The sequence below is a fragment of the Haplochromis burtoni genome, unplaced genomic scaffold (assembly GCF_018398535.1).
Source record: "Haplochromis burtoni strain Fernald_Lab_line unplaced genomic scaffold, NCSU_Asbu1 Contig_95, whole genome shotgun sequence".
NCBI classification, from domain to species: domain Eukaryota; kingdom Metazoa; phylum Chordata; class Actinopteri; order Cichliformes; family Cichlidae; genus Haplochromis; species Haplochromis burtoni.
The window spans coordinates 680,246-695,298 of NW_024582456.1; the positions used below are offsets into that span (position 1 = coordinate 680,246).

General features: G+C 39.7%; 1 protein-coding gene across 3 annotated transcripts; it reads left to right on the forward strand.

Annotated features, from left to right (window-relative positions):
* The first annotated feature begins 872 nt into the window (after positions 1-872).
* Positions 873-14,103, forward strand: zbtb34 (zinc finger and BTB domain containing 34). Of its 3 annotated transcripts, none has more exons than XM_005926920.3 (3): positions 873-1,324; positions 7,493-7,555; positions 8,620-14,103. In XM_005926920.3, exons 2-3 carry the CDS (start codon positions 7,553-7,555, stop codon positions 10,180-10,182), a joined length of 1,566 nt encoding a protein of 521 aa, XP_005926982.1. In that variant the 5' UTR covers positions 873-1,324; positions 7,493-7,552; the 3' UTR covers positions 10,183-14,103. The 3 variants fall into 3 exon arrangements, with proteins under 3 accessions (XP_005926982.1, XP_014190544.1, XP_005926981.1); XM_014335058.2 differs by having other exon boundaries at positions 7,498-7,555; XM_005926919.3 differs by lacking the exon at positions 7,493-7,555.
* Positions 14,104-15,053: the final 950 nt, after the last annotated feature.

The following is a 15,053-nucleotide window of genomic DNA, read 5'->3' on the forward strand; positions in this document are numbered from 1 at the left end:
ATATATATATACTTGCGGAGCTTCTTTGAATACCGTTAAGTGCACATAAAACAGATTACAGCAGGGAAGAAATCAGTATTTCAGTGAGAGCCAAATTAAAATAGTGTTTACCTAAACTCCTCCTACACTGATATTCTTTTATACTATGTCATTATTGGTCGATTTATTAAATTAATTGTAGAATTACGACCAACAATGTTTATTTCTACTATGTGAGCCAACACTGGGCTTTATGAAACAGAACATTTCCTCATTCTGCTGAGTTCCAGTGTTTTCCTCACTCGTCCATGGGCGTTCACCACATGGCTCAAAGCCAGAGAAACACATTTACATTTTTGCACATCACTTACATTCAGTTTAGCAATTTACTATTATTATTATTATTATTAACAATAATGTCATTGTTTAAATTGGATGATTCCCTTGCTATCCCGATGTACGTTTTGAAAGCTGCGCGTCACTGTGAGAGGTCGAGATTGTGTTTCATCAATTTAGTCTCTGGCGCCCCTTTGTGGTAGAAGGGATTTAATGGTTTTTAATGCCAGATTATCGTAGATTTACCAGAAGTATTAACAAAGCACGTTGGAAAAATATAATAAAGTAAGAATATATATACATATATTATCAACTCTTATGAACGCAGAGTTGACTAAAGCTGTCGAAGCAGTTTGATCAAACGAGTCAGAGTTTAAAACACTTGGTAATAATGCAGATGTTTTGGTAATAATCTTATGCTTCTAAACTAAACAATGAAATGTGTGTGTGTGTGTGTGTGTGTGTGTGTGTGTGTGTGTGTGTGTGTGTGTGTGTGTGTGCATCTTGGGGGCGGAGGTGGGGGTCTCTACACAGCTGGAAAGTACCGGTATAACTTGATTCTAATAAAGCAAACGATAGTTTTACCAAATTTACAAGATTTACTTTATAGAGCTTAGCAAAAGTGAAAGCACGCGAATCTGACGTACACTGCCGCGTTATGGGCGTAGACGTATAAGAGAATGTATAGCCACGTTATCTGTAGAAAACAATCAGAGCGCGACTGTGGGTTACTTTACATTTATTTTTCCGCCTGTGCGCGTCCTCCATCACGTTCTATACTGGGAACACGATGTTACAGTATGCAACGCTGACATGAAGCAAGGGAGGGGCTGCTGCAAACCACGCTGATAGAATGAATGTAAAGAGCCTAAAGAACACTTCCTGTTGATGCAAAAATTGCAGCAGCAACTGTCTGACACATCTGGACTAGAGAGGGGGGGAGGCCTGGCTGTAGCGTTAGCGAACCACTGAAGGGAATGGACAACGTTTAATGCTAATCTGCAAGACGGTGAGTTTGGTGGACTTAAGATCTGGCATGGACTGGTGACCATAAATACGCTTGTAAAGTCGGCTCTTCTGTGCTCTCGCAGTGTGAATAATGAGGAGTTATTACCCGCGACCGCTAGCAACTAATTGCTAGTTAACGTTAGCTCCTAGCTAGCACTGGTCGCTACTGAGCGGTTGCTCCTAAAGCTAGTTCTGTTAGCATAAGCTAACTAGCATGATACCGCTTTCATATGACAGCCTACATAGTTTGTGCCCGTGTTCGACGTTGTTGCCTAGTTAAATCGTGTGAGGGTGTCAAGCTTTTTTAAAGCCACAGAAAACGTGTTCAGCTCGTTAGCTTACACAGGAATAAAGTCTCTTTGAAAGTTATGTATTTTATTCTGGAATAAAGCTCGATTCTAGGGTAGCTAATGTGGCTAGTTAGCCGCTGCTTGAGCGGTGCTTGATACTTTTGGATGTCTCGGCCCGGTGAACTGAAGCAAATTTGTAACCCACCTTAATCTAACTAGAAGATACCGCAGAAGTGAGAAGCAGGGGAGATGTAAACAGAAAGCCGGTGGCTGTAAATTGTCAAGCTAGCGCTAACATTAGCTGCTCCGCAGAGTAGACCCCCCAATCAGTAACTATCAACGAAGCGTTTGCATTAAAGTTTGAGACACCCTGCATTGGCTCCGCAATGGAAAGACATGCATGTGCGGTTAGATAGGCGCTGCATGCTAATATTCTCCCATGCACATACCAGGGTGACACAGGTAAAGGGAGCTCATAATAAGTTAACGCACCAAATTAGCTGTAACGGTACGATTTATTTTTGACCCTATTGTTCGTTCCCAGGGTGGCATCGGTCCCCCATTTATTTTACATATCAGATAGTAGCCTGCATCTAATTTCGTTTTCATAAGGGAGGTTTTAAACATAAAGACTAAAGAACATATCAATGTAGCAGGGCTCTTTGGAAAAGTCGGTGCCTACTAACTCATAGTGATGTTACAACTGTGAAGGGCAAAGTGCAGAGACATCATGGCGAGCTGTCAGACACATTATAAGGAATACCTGGGTTCATTGTCACCAAGCACTTGTGCTTATTGCTGTTGTCTTATATTTTCCATTTAAATGTGTTGATAATTTACAAAGAAACCACCAACTTGTGTTATTCGTTAATAACTATATCGGAAAACAGTAGTAATATCATATATATTACGAGTCATGTTAGATCAGAGTGGGACTAATACAGTTAGAGTTGGCAATATGGTTTAAACCCGCCCAACTGTCCGCTTTTGTTTTGTTTTTTTTGCTTTGCTTTCTGTTTTGGAGAAGCAGCAATATTGCGTTATGAAACACAAGACAGTTAGCAGGAGAGTTAGCTGTGTACATTGTTATATGCTAAAACAGCTCTGTGTTGTAACCTGGTCATTTAGAAGATTATTGGGGCAATATAGTGACTGCCTGTAGTAATTTTGTCTGTTTCAGTTACATTACAGTGCCATGCAAATTTCATAATAATAATAATTTCTCCACTGTGTTTTTGTCATGATTTGTGATGTTTATCTCTCAATTCGTTATATAAATGTTACTGTGTTGATGTTCTTTTATATTATAACCTAAACTCTAATATTTTCTCATGCATTTCCTTAAATTGTCTTATTAAATTGTACAGTATTTATAACAAAGTAAAATGTAGACATTCGATAACTGCTTTGCTACCATCAGTAGTTGTAACAGTGTAAGAACTGTAGATTTGCTCCAGGTATAAATACAGTGTAGTGAAGTGATGGCTCAGCTAATTGCTGCTGGTCATTAAAAGTGCTGTTCATATGATGTAGAAAATTTGTCAGGGAATGCGTGACAACTGATCCAGAAAAGGAAAAGTCATAAAGTATTGTTGTTTGTGTGAACTGGGTTGCCCTTTAACTAAACCTGGCACAAACAGTTTGTGCAAATTTTACTGGACAAGGTTGTGTGTGGATCAATAATTGTTGTAACACTGCAATAGCGATAAAGATTATACTGCTTGAAACCCTGTTTATTCCCCCTAAATGATGACGCCTTTGTAAGGAAAATGCATTTGTGGGTTGAGCTGCTGAGTCAAGGATGTTGGTTGCACCCATGAAAAACTTGACAGAGTGGTTTTTCTCATAGACTACCTCCAGAATTTGGGAATGGAGGGGGTTGAATGGGTTTCCTGCAGTCCTGACCCGAATCCCGTTAAACACTTGTGTGATAAACCTGGGTGTGCAGTTTGTGCCAGAGTGATCAACACAGCCCCTCTGGCTGTCCAGGTCCAAGTACCTGGTACCAGGTAATTTTTTAGTACCTGCTTCTTGGCCAGGTTTCCAGGGAATCCAAGCAGGTTCTAAAATGTCACGTCGTCAGACTGCACCGATTAGCTGGTCAGTAGTGTCACTAGGATGAGTCATGAGAGCGTCTAGTTGACGAAAATCAAAACCGCCATTTTTGTTTTCCGTGAGTCTGATGAAAAGCCACAGACCAAACACCAGGTATGTTCTTGCCTTGACATCCACCTTTTTTGTAACATTCCTGTCGCATATTAATTATGTCGCGGCATGCTCCTACACGTCGCCATGATAATGACCGCACCAATCAGGAGGCACTAAATTGTAATGGAAAACCAGTTGATCTGAGAGGAGTCGAGTCCATCCAAGTAGGTACTAATTTAAAATGGCCTTTAATGAATTGTAGAACTGCCAATAACTCTCATTTCTTCATATTTTAATAATCCAATCTAATAAACAACACCAAACAAGAGTCAATTACAGAATAAGCCGTTTGGCACTGGCAGAGAAGATTTGCCAAGTTTTTCATGGGTGCAACGCATATACTTATCTCTGCTGCTCAACCCAAAAATTCATTTTCTATAGGAACCATTTAAGAGGAAATAAGCAAACTTTCCAAAATTACAAGATGTATTGCAAAGAAGCATTGTTACAGTAAAGAATTAATCCACTAAACACAAATATCCTTACCTTTTGTGCTAAGGTTAGTTACTCCTAACTAAATTCTTCAGCTGCTGCTTGTAGTGAATGCATATGATGAAAAAGGAACGATAACATTAACCTCCTCGTATGTTATCTGGAATCTTATCTTTGGGGAGCACACTGTCACTAACAAGTCATGTGAATGCTTACATTGCTGTATGATTGTGTTAGTCAATTGTTCCTCATTAGTGGTTTATGAATGTAAGTACTTTGTGTGTGTGTGCGGGGGAGTGCAGTAAGATTATAGATATGGATGGTTTCTACTATAAAGTTTTCCACTTTGTTCATCTCATAAGCATGTGAGTAGGCAGAAACGAAGGATGAGCATTTTCTTGAATTCCACTTATGTACTGCAAACAAATTTAATAAGCGAAGACACCCAAAGGCTAAGCATCCAATATTTAGCTCTGCTTTCTGATATTTTACTAAGCCTTAACGTTTTTCAGAATGTGCCTTATTTTCACTCCTAAGAGTCTCACATCGTACCCTCCCCTAGGTGTATCACAATCTAGTTTACTTTTGTGTGTGTGTGTGTGTGTATGTATATATATATATATATGTATATATATATATATATATATTAGTTTATATATATTTATATATATATATATAAGATTATATATATATATATATATTTTTTTTAAATCTCATTAAAAATGCTCCCCGAGCCTTTTGCTTGTGAGGCACTTCTGTCCTGATGTTGGAGAAAGCATACAGTGTTTGCCTGCTGACTTAGACTTTTAGTGAAATGGCAGCATTTTAGAATCCAAACTTTGTGTGACATCTTTCCATCACTGTTACGCTGATGTTTTGGTTATGTAAAATATCCCTTTCTTTTTTACCTGCCTACATGAAGCAGCTGTATCAGATTGGTCTATTACCAGACAAGGAACTCGAGCCACAGATGTAATTTTTGAGCTGAGTTTAAACATTTTCAGCTTTCCCATGTGAGCCAAGCATGTGACCCTCACTCAGCATGTGCATCTCAACTACTGAGCATGCATTCTTTGGCTGCCCTTCCACTTGGCTCCTTCTCACATGCATGCTGTTGGCAGCCATTGCTAGAATCTTTTTTTTTTTTTTTTTTTTTTTTTGCGCATGTGTATGAAGATGTTGTATTTGAATGCTGCCTATGGAGGAAGTGAAACTAATGCATGTCTGCTTTAGGGTTCTTTATGTTTTGTTACCACTTCTCCTTTCCTAAACCAGGATCACGACATATGGTTTGTTGGACAGGTGTCTTGGCACGCTTTGGCAACTAGATAAAGTGTTTATGTTCCCAAAGTGCTGACAGGGACTAAATGCACAGTAGATCATGCTGAATTGCCAGCAAGGGGGCAGGAGGGATGGAGGAGGTGCAGAGGGATAGATTATTTAAGGGCAGATGGAGTTGAGAGGGAGGAAGTCTATTCTGGAGAACTGACACACCAGTTAAGGTTTGCAAGCTAAATGTATTCACTTTTACAAACAGAAGTGTTCCCAGTGTTGTTTAACTAGTTTGTCTAGGAAGGCAGGATTTCCATTTGTTGATACTTTTTAATCCACCTTAAATCAATATATTATTGTTGAAGCTTAGTGTGCCAGTTGTCAACATTGGCCCCTCCACTTTGATGGGGGCATGAAAGTGAAACCCTGAAAGTTGTAACTTTTAGGTTGTAAACCTTTTAATTTAGCTATTGGAGGTGTGCTCATCAAGAAAGAACAGCTCAAACAGCAAATTTAAAAGACGGCGTGCTTCCTCATGCTCGTGTTAGGTATGAAAAAAGGTTTTTCTTTTTAAGAACGGTTATCTTGCGCTCATCTTCCAGGCAGAACCAGATTTTCTTCTTTCTCTGCCAAACAAGGTATACACATATCTTTATGGCACGACTAACTGCCTGATATAGCACAATGCAGTCAGTGTATGCGGGACACAGGAACATAATCTCTCTATCACTTTCATTTCTTACAGTTACTTTACTTTCAACTCCCTCTTTACTAGCAGCAGCGAGTAAGTAGTAAATGTAAGGAAGTTTAAAGACATTAAACTATAGGATAAAGCATGGGAAACTGAAATTCTCTATTCAATAATAATTAAACTTTATTAACTTTACATGTTGCCTTCCAAGAAAATTACCAAGATATCCAGCACTCCTACTTTACACTACTATGGACTATACAGTACTTGAGCAGCTCCATAGAAGTAAATGTAGACATTATTGCCTAATTGTCCACCAGACTCTGGTAGGCAACTTTGGTCAAAAATGGAAGCAGTTTTGAACAAAATGTTTTAAATTAACGTCAACCAGTTTTCGAGATGATTCAAAATTCATAGCTGATTCAGCAAGTTGCCCATTTCCTAAGGTATTTCCACTATTGTGTTTGAGTGTTGTTATGATGTTGTTTTCTTGAAAAGCTGTCTCTGGTCTGTGTTTGACTTTACTTTCGATATATACCTCTCCTTGTTTCACCAGAGCACATTTTTCCAGAAAGTGTGATGTTGTATTTACTGTCAGGCCTTAGTTTGCAAGGGCTGTTACCTAGCTTGCTTCCCATGCAGGTCAAGTGCATTGTGTCACTTTATAACTGTAAATGCATGTCAGCAGAGCAGCAAGTCTGGACAAACTGGCAGCCGTTTGAGCTCACTTGTAGCCGTTTGTACTTACAGTGAAATGACTTTTTTTCAAATGACTTGAAGCTCTTCTCTGAGGTTTTTACGTAATTATTTTCTGAAGACTTTAGAGAGCTTTTGAGATCTTCCCATGATAATGCTACATTCTTCAGAGCTGAAAGAATGAAATCAGATTCCACATTGTTCATTTTCAAAGCACCTACCGTCCAGACATTACTTCAAAAACATGGTTTCATCTCATTGTCTTCTTTTGACCATATCTGTTGAAATGAATTGTTTGTTTGGTGGTTTATCTGCAACTGAGCAGTAAAGTTGCCAGTGCTCTGGCCAGGACTAACTTCCCTTCATCATAATTACTGACATTTGGGATCTTTTTGGTGTCTGTCCATCTGGGTTTTAGATATACATTTACAGTAGGCTCAGGTGTTGTCAACAACTGTAGTCTCTTATCTTCTCTCTGCTTCACATGTCCTACTGCACTAATGTCCAAGAAATTGATAGAACGTTCTTAGAGGAGACGTTCCCAAATTGAAACTAAAGCGAGTTGATGTGTCATCCACAGCACAGACAGACTGGGAAAACCTGACAGAGGATTATCTAACAGTCACATCAGAAGAAATAAATGGTAAATGGACCGGTTCTTATATAGCACTTTTCTACTCAAACACTCAAAACACTCCATAAAACATGCCTCATTCATCCAGAGTTTCTTTCTACACCTAAGTGTGTTCAATCTAAAATTCACAACCATTCACACTACACTGAACAACTTGGAGAGCAACTTGGGGTTCGTATCTTGCCCAAGGATACTTTAGCCAGCAGACTGGATTATTCAGGTTTTGAACCACCGACTTTCCGATTAGTAGGTAACCTGCTTTACCTCGTGATCCACAGCCAACCCAAAGCCATGGCTGAGAATCTAATAATTGCCTCGTTGCTGTAATTTATTGCAGGGGCACTGTTTTGGCAAAAATTTAAGTGAGCTACGTGGTTCAACCAAGCATCTTTTTTCACATTGTATTAAGCACTCAGTTTGTGCTGCTTTTAAACAGCATGTGTGTGCACATACAGGTTGAGAAATGGCTATTAAGAAATGGCTTTGGTAAGGTACCTAAGTTAAAATTTGACATGTCACAATCAGTCCAGCAACTGGCAGCGACAGTTGCATTCCTAGACAACCGTGTGTGTGTGCATGCAGTGCAACCAAAAACCAACTGGTAGTCAATTCATCCAGTTGCCTGTAGCAGATATATTAGTCTATATATTAGTATTATATTATATATTAATCACCCTAATGCATATGTAATTAACACAATTATTATTCACATATTCATGTTGGTGGTTAATGCCAATGAGAAAAGCATAAAATCTTGAATGTTTGAAGGTTGTTAGGGTAAAGAGTGAACTTGAAAGAAGGAATCTATCCATCCATTTTCTCCTGCTTGTCTGATAGTGGAGTTCATTTTTTGTCAAATTTTAAAAATGCTTTGAGGAGCAGTTTAAACCTACTTAACATTATAGTGTTAATGAAGGTATGATTTAGTGCAGGGCTTGAATGACATGGCATTAGTTTCTGCACAAAGCTGAGTGTATACATGGCCCAGTGCTTTTTTGTACCTTGAAGCTATTAAAATGTTGCAGTTTAATATGACAACATCTGATATTTTGTCTTTTTTCTTCTCCCATCAGGCTGTCAACAAACTGGAGAAACGTATACAAGAAATGGACGACGGCAGCTACATCGAGTTTGATGTGCCGGAGTTCAGCAACACTGTTCTGACCCAACTCAATGAGTTGCGGCTGCAAGGGAAGCTGTGCGACATCATTGTTCACGTTCAGGGCCAGCCCTTTCGAGCCCACAAGGCCGTGCTGGCAGCTAGTTCACCCTACTTCCGTGACCACTCAGCTTTGAGCACCATGAGTGGCCTTTCCATTTCAGTCATCAAAAGCCCTGAGGTGTTTGAACAGCTTCTTGCTTTCTGCTACACAGGTCACATGTCCCTGCAGCTCAAAGATATTATCAGTTTTCTCACCGCTGCCAGCTTTCTGCAAATGCAGGCAATCATTGACAAGTGCACCCAAATCCTGGAGAGCCTCCATTCCAAGATCAGCCTCCCAGTTAGTGTCAGCAGCCCAGAGAAAGACAGCTTGCAGACTAGCCGCAACGGGGTCAATGACAGCAACCTCTTCATAAATCCCACCCAGATCTCCCCCCCTTACTACTCCCGACAGACTCAGGCAGGGAATGAAGTGCGCTTGGAGCTGGGAGGAAAAAGCTTGGGCCGGGTGAGACAGCAGCAAGAGGAAGGCCACTCGGATCGTGGCAGTAGTGATAGTGTGTCAGAGCACGATGCGCCCGTGGAGGGAGAAACAGAGCAAGTGGAACTGATTGGCAAAGATGGGCAAGTTACAGATGTGCATGTGAAGATAGAAAAGACCGATAGGCCCACTTATTCAGACAGTTCCTCAGCTGGTGATGATGGCTATCACACAGAGTTGGTGGATGGAGACCAGGTAGTGGCTGTCACTGTGGGCTCTTATGGTCCTGTAATCCAGCCTGCTTCCTATTCTTACTCAGGGCTGTCCTCCCCGTGCTTTGTCAACCTCAGCAACACCAGTCCTTCCCGCTCCATTCTCAGTGGCTTCAGAGGTGGCCGAGCCAGGGCAAAGCGCCCGTTGGCTATCCCCGCAGGGGTGCTGAGTCATATTAAACCAGGCTCAGACGATGGCGAATCAACTGTGGGACCCACAGGGTTGGAGAACGATGTGCGAGAACGTAGCCTACGGAGCCAGTGGTACCCTTACAATGAGAGACTCATTTGCATCTACTGTGGAAAGACCTTCAATCAGAAAGGGAGCCTGGACCGCCACATGCGCCTGCACATGGGAATCACCCCATTTGTTTGTAAATTCTGTGGCAAGAAGTACACAAGGAAAGACCAGCTGGAGTACCACATCCGTGGCCACACGGACAACAAGCCCTTTCACTGTCAGATCTGTGGGAAATGCTTCCCATTTCAGGGCACCCTTAACCAGCACCTGAGGAAGAAGCACCTGGGAGCATCAGAGGGCAGCAATCACATGGACTCTCCAGAGAGGATGGAGGGAAGCTCAGGTCAGAAGGACCAAGAAGATACGTCTGAGGGGATGGCCTTTGAGGCACAATATGCAGAAGAGGCACCAGCCAATGAAATGGAGGAGAGTTCAAAGTGCAGTCCAGAGGAGGCTCAAGCATCAAGATGTGATTTTTAGGTCCTGCTTCAGGTTAAGGAAGCTTTAAGAAATGTTTATTTCAGCGCAATTTAAAGGACTCTCCTCTTTTTGAATCAGCTCCCGCTACTATGGACCTTTCTTTCATCGAGGGTTTCTGTCAGTTTTGTGAAAGTTAGATGCTAAATACAGAGAGAAAATGGGTGCTTTATAGAAATCGGATTCTTTCAAGTAAAGGGAGTAACGACTTACTATTTTTAAGGTGGTCCCAATAATCAAGACCCCCGGATTGATTTCTCTTTTTATCTTTCCATGTTTTTTAAAACATATTTACAGAGTTATATAGGCATGTTGCAATAATTGATAATGTGAAAGCTCTGGTAAGATGCTTGTCATATCACCTTTTTACCTAACCTGTTTTTGCACATGTGGCCACAGGAGGCCACTTACACACAAGGAATGATTTTTCTGCCAGTGCAAAGCTTCGTGTGACATATCCGTTCAATACCTCATGATGCAACTACATACTCATAATAGACAGTATTTTAACTTAAATGAAACTCACCAGGTTCTACCTCATAGCCAAGAACCTACCAGGCACAGATGTGTTCAACGTTTAAAATCCGTTCTAGGTTTTTTGTACAGTATCTTATTGCCAAACCCTGTAAAGAATATTCTTTCAACACAAAGCCTTGATACTTAGGGGAAATATTCCTTGCTGATTGTATGGATTAGGGACAAAGTCCTTGTCAAATGTTTCATGGTTAGCCAGGATAACATGATTAAGAAGGTGCTATGTTATGAGTAGAAAGCTTGCTGGCCTACTTGTGTGCTATTGGGCAAATATGGAGAGCAGAGTAAGAGACATTTCTCTGTTATTTTTCAAGATAAAAATTTTTTTTTTCTTCAAAACACTTCAGGATTTTATCTCTCATCACTACTGGAGATCTCACTCTGTCAGCCTAGGCGTGGTTTTAGATGCTGCCATCCATGTAATGGATGAATCTCATCCATACAGTGAAGTAATTTGTATTCCTCTATATCCCCTGTATGAGGTTTATTCAGAACTATTGTATATGTTTTTGTTTTTTCCTGGGGTAGGCTTCCAGTTTGATACTCAGTGTCTAACAGAGGCATGGAGTACTCATTGTAAACTCAGCACACCAGGAACAGCTCTGGATGTGTTCACCTAAATCACTATAATATACTAGTCTGAACAATATGCAAGCAGAAAGAACAAAGGAATCTCAGCCATTGTGACATGGTTTTTCTTCCATTATTTGAAAGAGCTATGGGTTTGTTTTCCATTGTGTCCTCTACAATTGGACAGTTAATCTGTGATATTCATTTTCTGCATTGTTCAGGGTCAGGTGCAGACTTGTAACACGTTTTCCTCATTTTGTCAAGCCCACTTTATGGTATTGTCAAGGTTAAGAGGTAAATGTTTTAAGAGGTAGCTGATGATCCAAAGTATCGATGCACTTTGCAGAGTTAGCAGTTTGGGTGAGTGCTGTCCCAGTAATAAAATGTGCTAATCTGTCTTAATTGTGATGATTTTTACTCTGAGTAAAAATGTCTTGAGCTTTGATGAGACTCTGCAATCACATAAATACTTTTGGCTACAAGTCACATATATGGTAACATTGCATTTTATCTATACTATTTGAATTACGGGGATGGGGTGTTGTGGGAATATAGAGATTTATTTCCATTGTGATTTAAAAATTCATATTCACATTTAAAAGGCACTTAAAAGGCCTGGTTGATGATTAGAATTTGCTAATTTAAAGCTCAGCTGGGTGGTTCCTTTTGTGCTATTTTTGCTTTCTTACTCGCCATCCAGCTGGTTAATGCCTTTATTTTTGAAGAGCACCTGCTTTATGCTTTTATTTTGTCCCAACTGGTCCATGCTGAATTTGTGTCAATGAATTGAGAATTGATTGACAATTTTATAGTTTTCATATTATTTCCTACGTTGTGTGCATTTGGTGGGAGAATCTTGTGTTTTGTTGCTTATGTCAGATTTTATATTAAGAGTGCAGTCCTTTTTATTCCTTTGAATGTGCATTCGTCGTCTTTACTCATCGACAAACCAAAATTTGGATAATTTTGCAAAATCGGTATAGCTAGCTTTTCATTGTCTTTAGTGTACGAATTTATCACAAACACTCTTAATCATCATCACCAATGTCTGTCTGTCAGCATATACAGTACTTTTTTAGATTAATGTTTTCCAAGTCAAGTATATTTTTGTCAGCGGGTGATGTGCGCAGGGTTGCCAGCTGATCTGACCTCAACAAAATCAGTTTCTGATTCATGTTAACCTCACTACGATAATTCTTGCCCTTTATTTGAAGACAAAAAAAAACAACAAGCATTTCTTCTTGGAATATTATCAGCAAGGTTTTGTGAATAGGGTACAAACTGCTAAAATATTTTTGTGCCAAAAGACAACACCAAAGACTAATAGGGGATGATTTTTTTTTTCTGGTAAATTTTGGCTGGATTGTGTAATTGAATGCTCATTAGGAAGAATAGGTTCTTAATTTAATGTAAGACTAATTCATTGCAATTTGCAAAAGAATGTATGTTTCCCAGTTTATAACAATCACTTGTGTAGAAAATAAATAAATGAACAAGCAGAAATTAAGTAGCAGAGTCATAAATAACATAACAATACTAAGCCATAAAAACAAGGTATAAAAGTTGTGCAGTAGGTAATGTAATTGTTTAAAGCCAGTGTAAAAAAGAGAGACTGCTTCACAACAAGTGGCATCTTAAACTTAGTGCCTTGCCACAAGCTTTATGTTTTAGATTCTGGCACTTGGATTTTTGTGCCTCTTTACTTTTGGAATGGAATAAATGGAGAGATTATGATGAAATATGGCTGCATCTTTTATTGTGAAGTGGAGCCAAGAATGAATAGAAATTAAGTCATGTCATTCTTGTCCATTTTGTACTAGTCTACTTAAGCTCTGCCCCTAATTTTCACTTGCTATCACTGGATTTTTATTTTATTTTATTAATCTGTGACATGATGGGCAACTGATTTTAAAGCGTAACTGATTTTGTAGCATTTGATTACAATCAGATGAGGCAAACTTGTTCCCTGCAAGCCGCTGCCCCATAGTCAGAGGCTATACTAAATCCCCTCCTCTTTAACGACCGAGGACAATCTAAGCAATGTACTGTAGTTTATGCATTTAAGTAGAGACAGGAGATGCATGAGAACAGACAGGATATTTAGCTGATAGTAAACTGAGTATTTGTGCAGAAAAATATCTTAGCTGAATTGCACGCTGCTCAGCCAAAAAATTGTGTACAATTGCCAATTTTTTTAAAACTTTTTTTTTCTGTCATTGATTGTGCACTTACTTTTTGTTGTTGTTTTTTGGTTAAAAGTACATACCAGTTCTATCCGATGAGTCTCCTTTATCTCTGTAGTTACCTGTTAGGGACTCAGTTATCTTAAAGGCCTCAATCACTTCTGTAAGGACCTCTCCCCTCGAATGGTGCTTTGAAATTCAGTTTTCTGTCCTCAGCAAGCAAGTCCATGTTTTTGTTGTAGGTGAACAGGGGCGTAATTGTTTAAATGTTATTCATGTATCATAGTTATGTACGTGGCAGTACACACCTACAAAAACCAACTAAACTTGATAGACACTCGAATGGACCCTCTTCGTCAGCTTGTAGTTCCACCTCACTGAGAGCGACAGGATATGCATTTTGGGCCACAAGTATTCAAAAAGAAGTGTTTACAAGGTTGTCAGACTACTTTGTGTTTTTTTTCTTTGTTTTTTTGATAATTTTTTTTTGCAAACTTGCAACTCGTCCTGTTCCTTTTGTAAGAAACTCACTTCAGGTAGTTTACAAACACTGATACAGGCTTAGAAAAGAAATCGTAAGTCTTCCATAGCTTTTCTGTCAGTTTCTGTCCACTGTGTATTTTTTTTTTTTTTTTTTGAAAAAAGAGAAGCAATAACCTTTTTGAAAGTGAAAGTGGTGTATTGGGATCATCAAACCTTTTGAAATATTGGCCTGTCATGTATCAAACAAACTGAAAGTCAGGGAGCTGTTGAATTGAAGTAGGACCAGGACAATTTGATATCGATTTATTTTTTATATATTTTCTGAAACTCTGGACAGGTTGACTTCTTGTTTTTAGAAAAAAAAATATGAAAGTGAAAACGCGGTTGAAATGCTCAATTGAAAATCCAGTGGTAGTTGGTAAACTGCAACACGAGAACTGAGCGCGTGATTCAGTCATCAAACTCAGTGGCACTGTTCAGAGTTGCACCTCCAGCTGAGTGAAATAATGAAAGGGATTTTGGGCTATATAGCCACTGTTTGGGACCGGGCTCTCTGTTGCTATGTTGAAGTTCAGTGGTCTCCTTTTGCTCCTCAGGCTCCGAGACAGTAGGTGCAGTTGTTCAGGATCAGAGGGGACGTTTTCAGTCTACCTGTTGTTCCTTTTCGTTTTTGAATCCCCCCTAACTCTGCACTAGTATGTCTCTGGTTCGTGTGCATTTGGTGACAAGGCAAAAAACAACATAAAAAAAAAAAAAGTAGAACTCAGGGTATATAGCATTAAAAGTGGTCTCACTGGACATACGTTCTACCATATGTCCGTAGTATAATTGTGCACTTCTCTTCAGGTGGGGAAACAAGTCCTCAGTCAGTTGTTCCCAAACATTCTGCCTCAAGGTCTCAATGAGCCCATATTTTCCACAGAGCTGAAGCATGAGGTGCATTTGAGCCCACGAACTGAACCATGATAGCAGAAATGCCTCCGCTCCTGTTTTGTCCACTCTACACACAACCTCACAACCCAACTGTGAACCTCAGAACTCTACTGTTTTGTACAACTATGAAGTAAATGAAGCTAGCTAGAGCTGATGTTGTATCTATTGCCA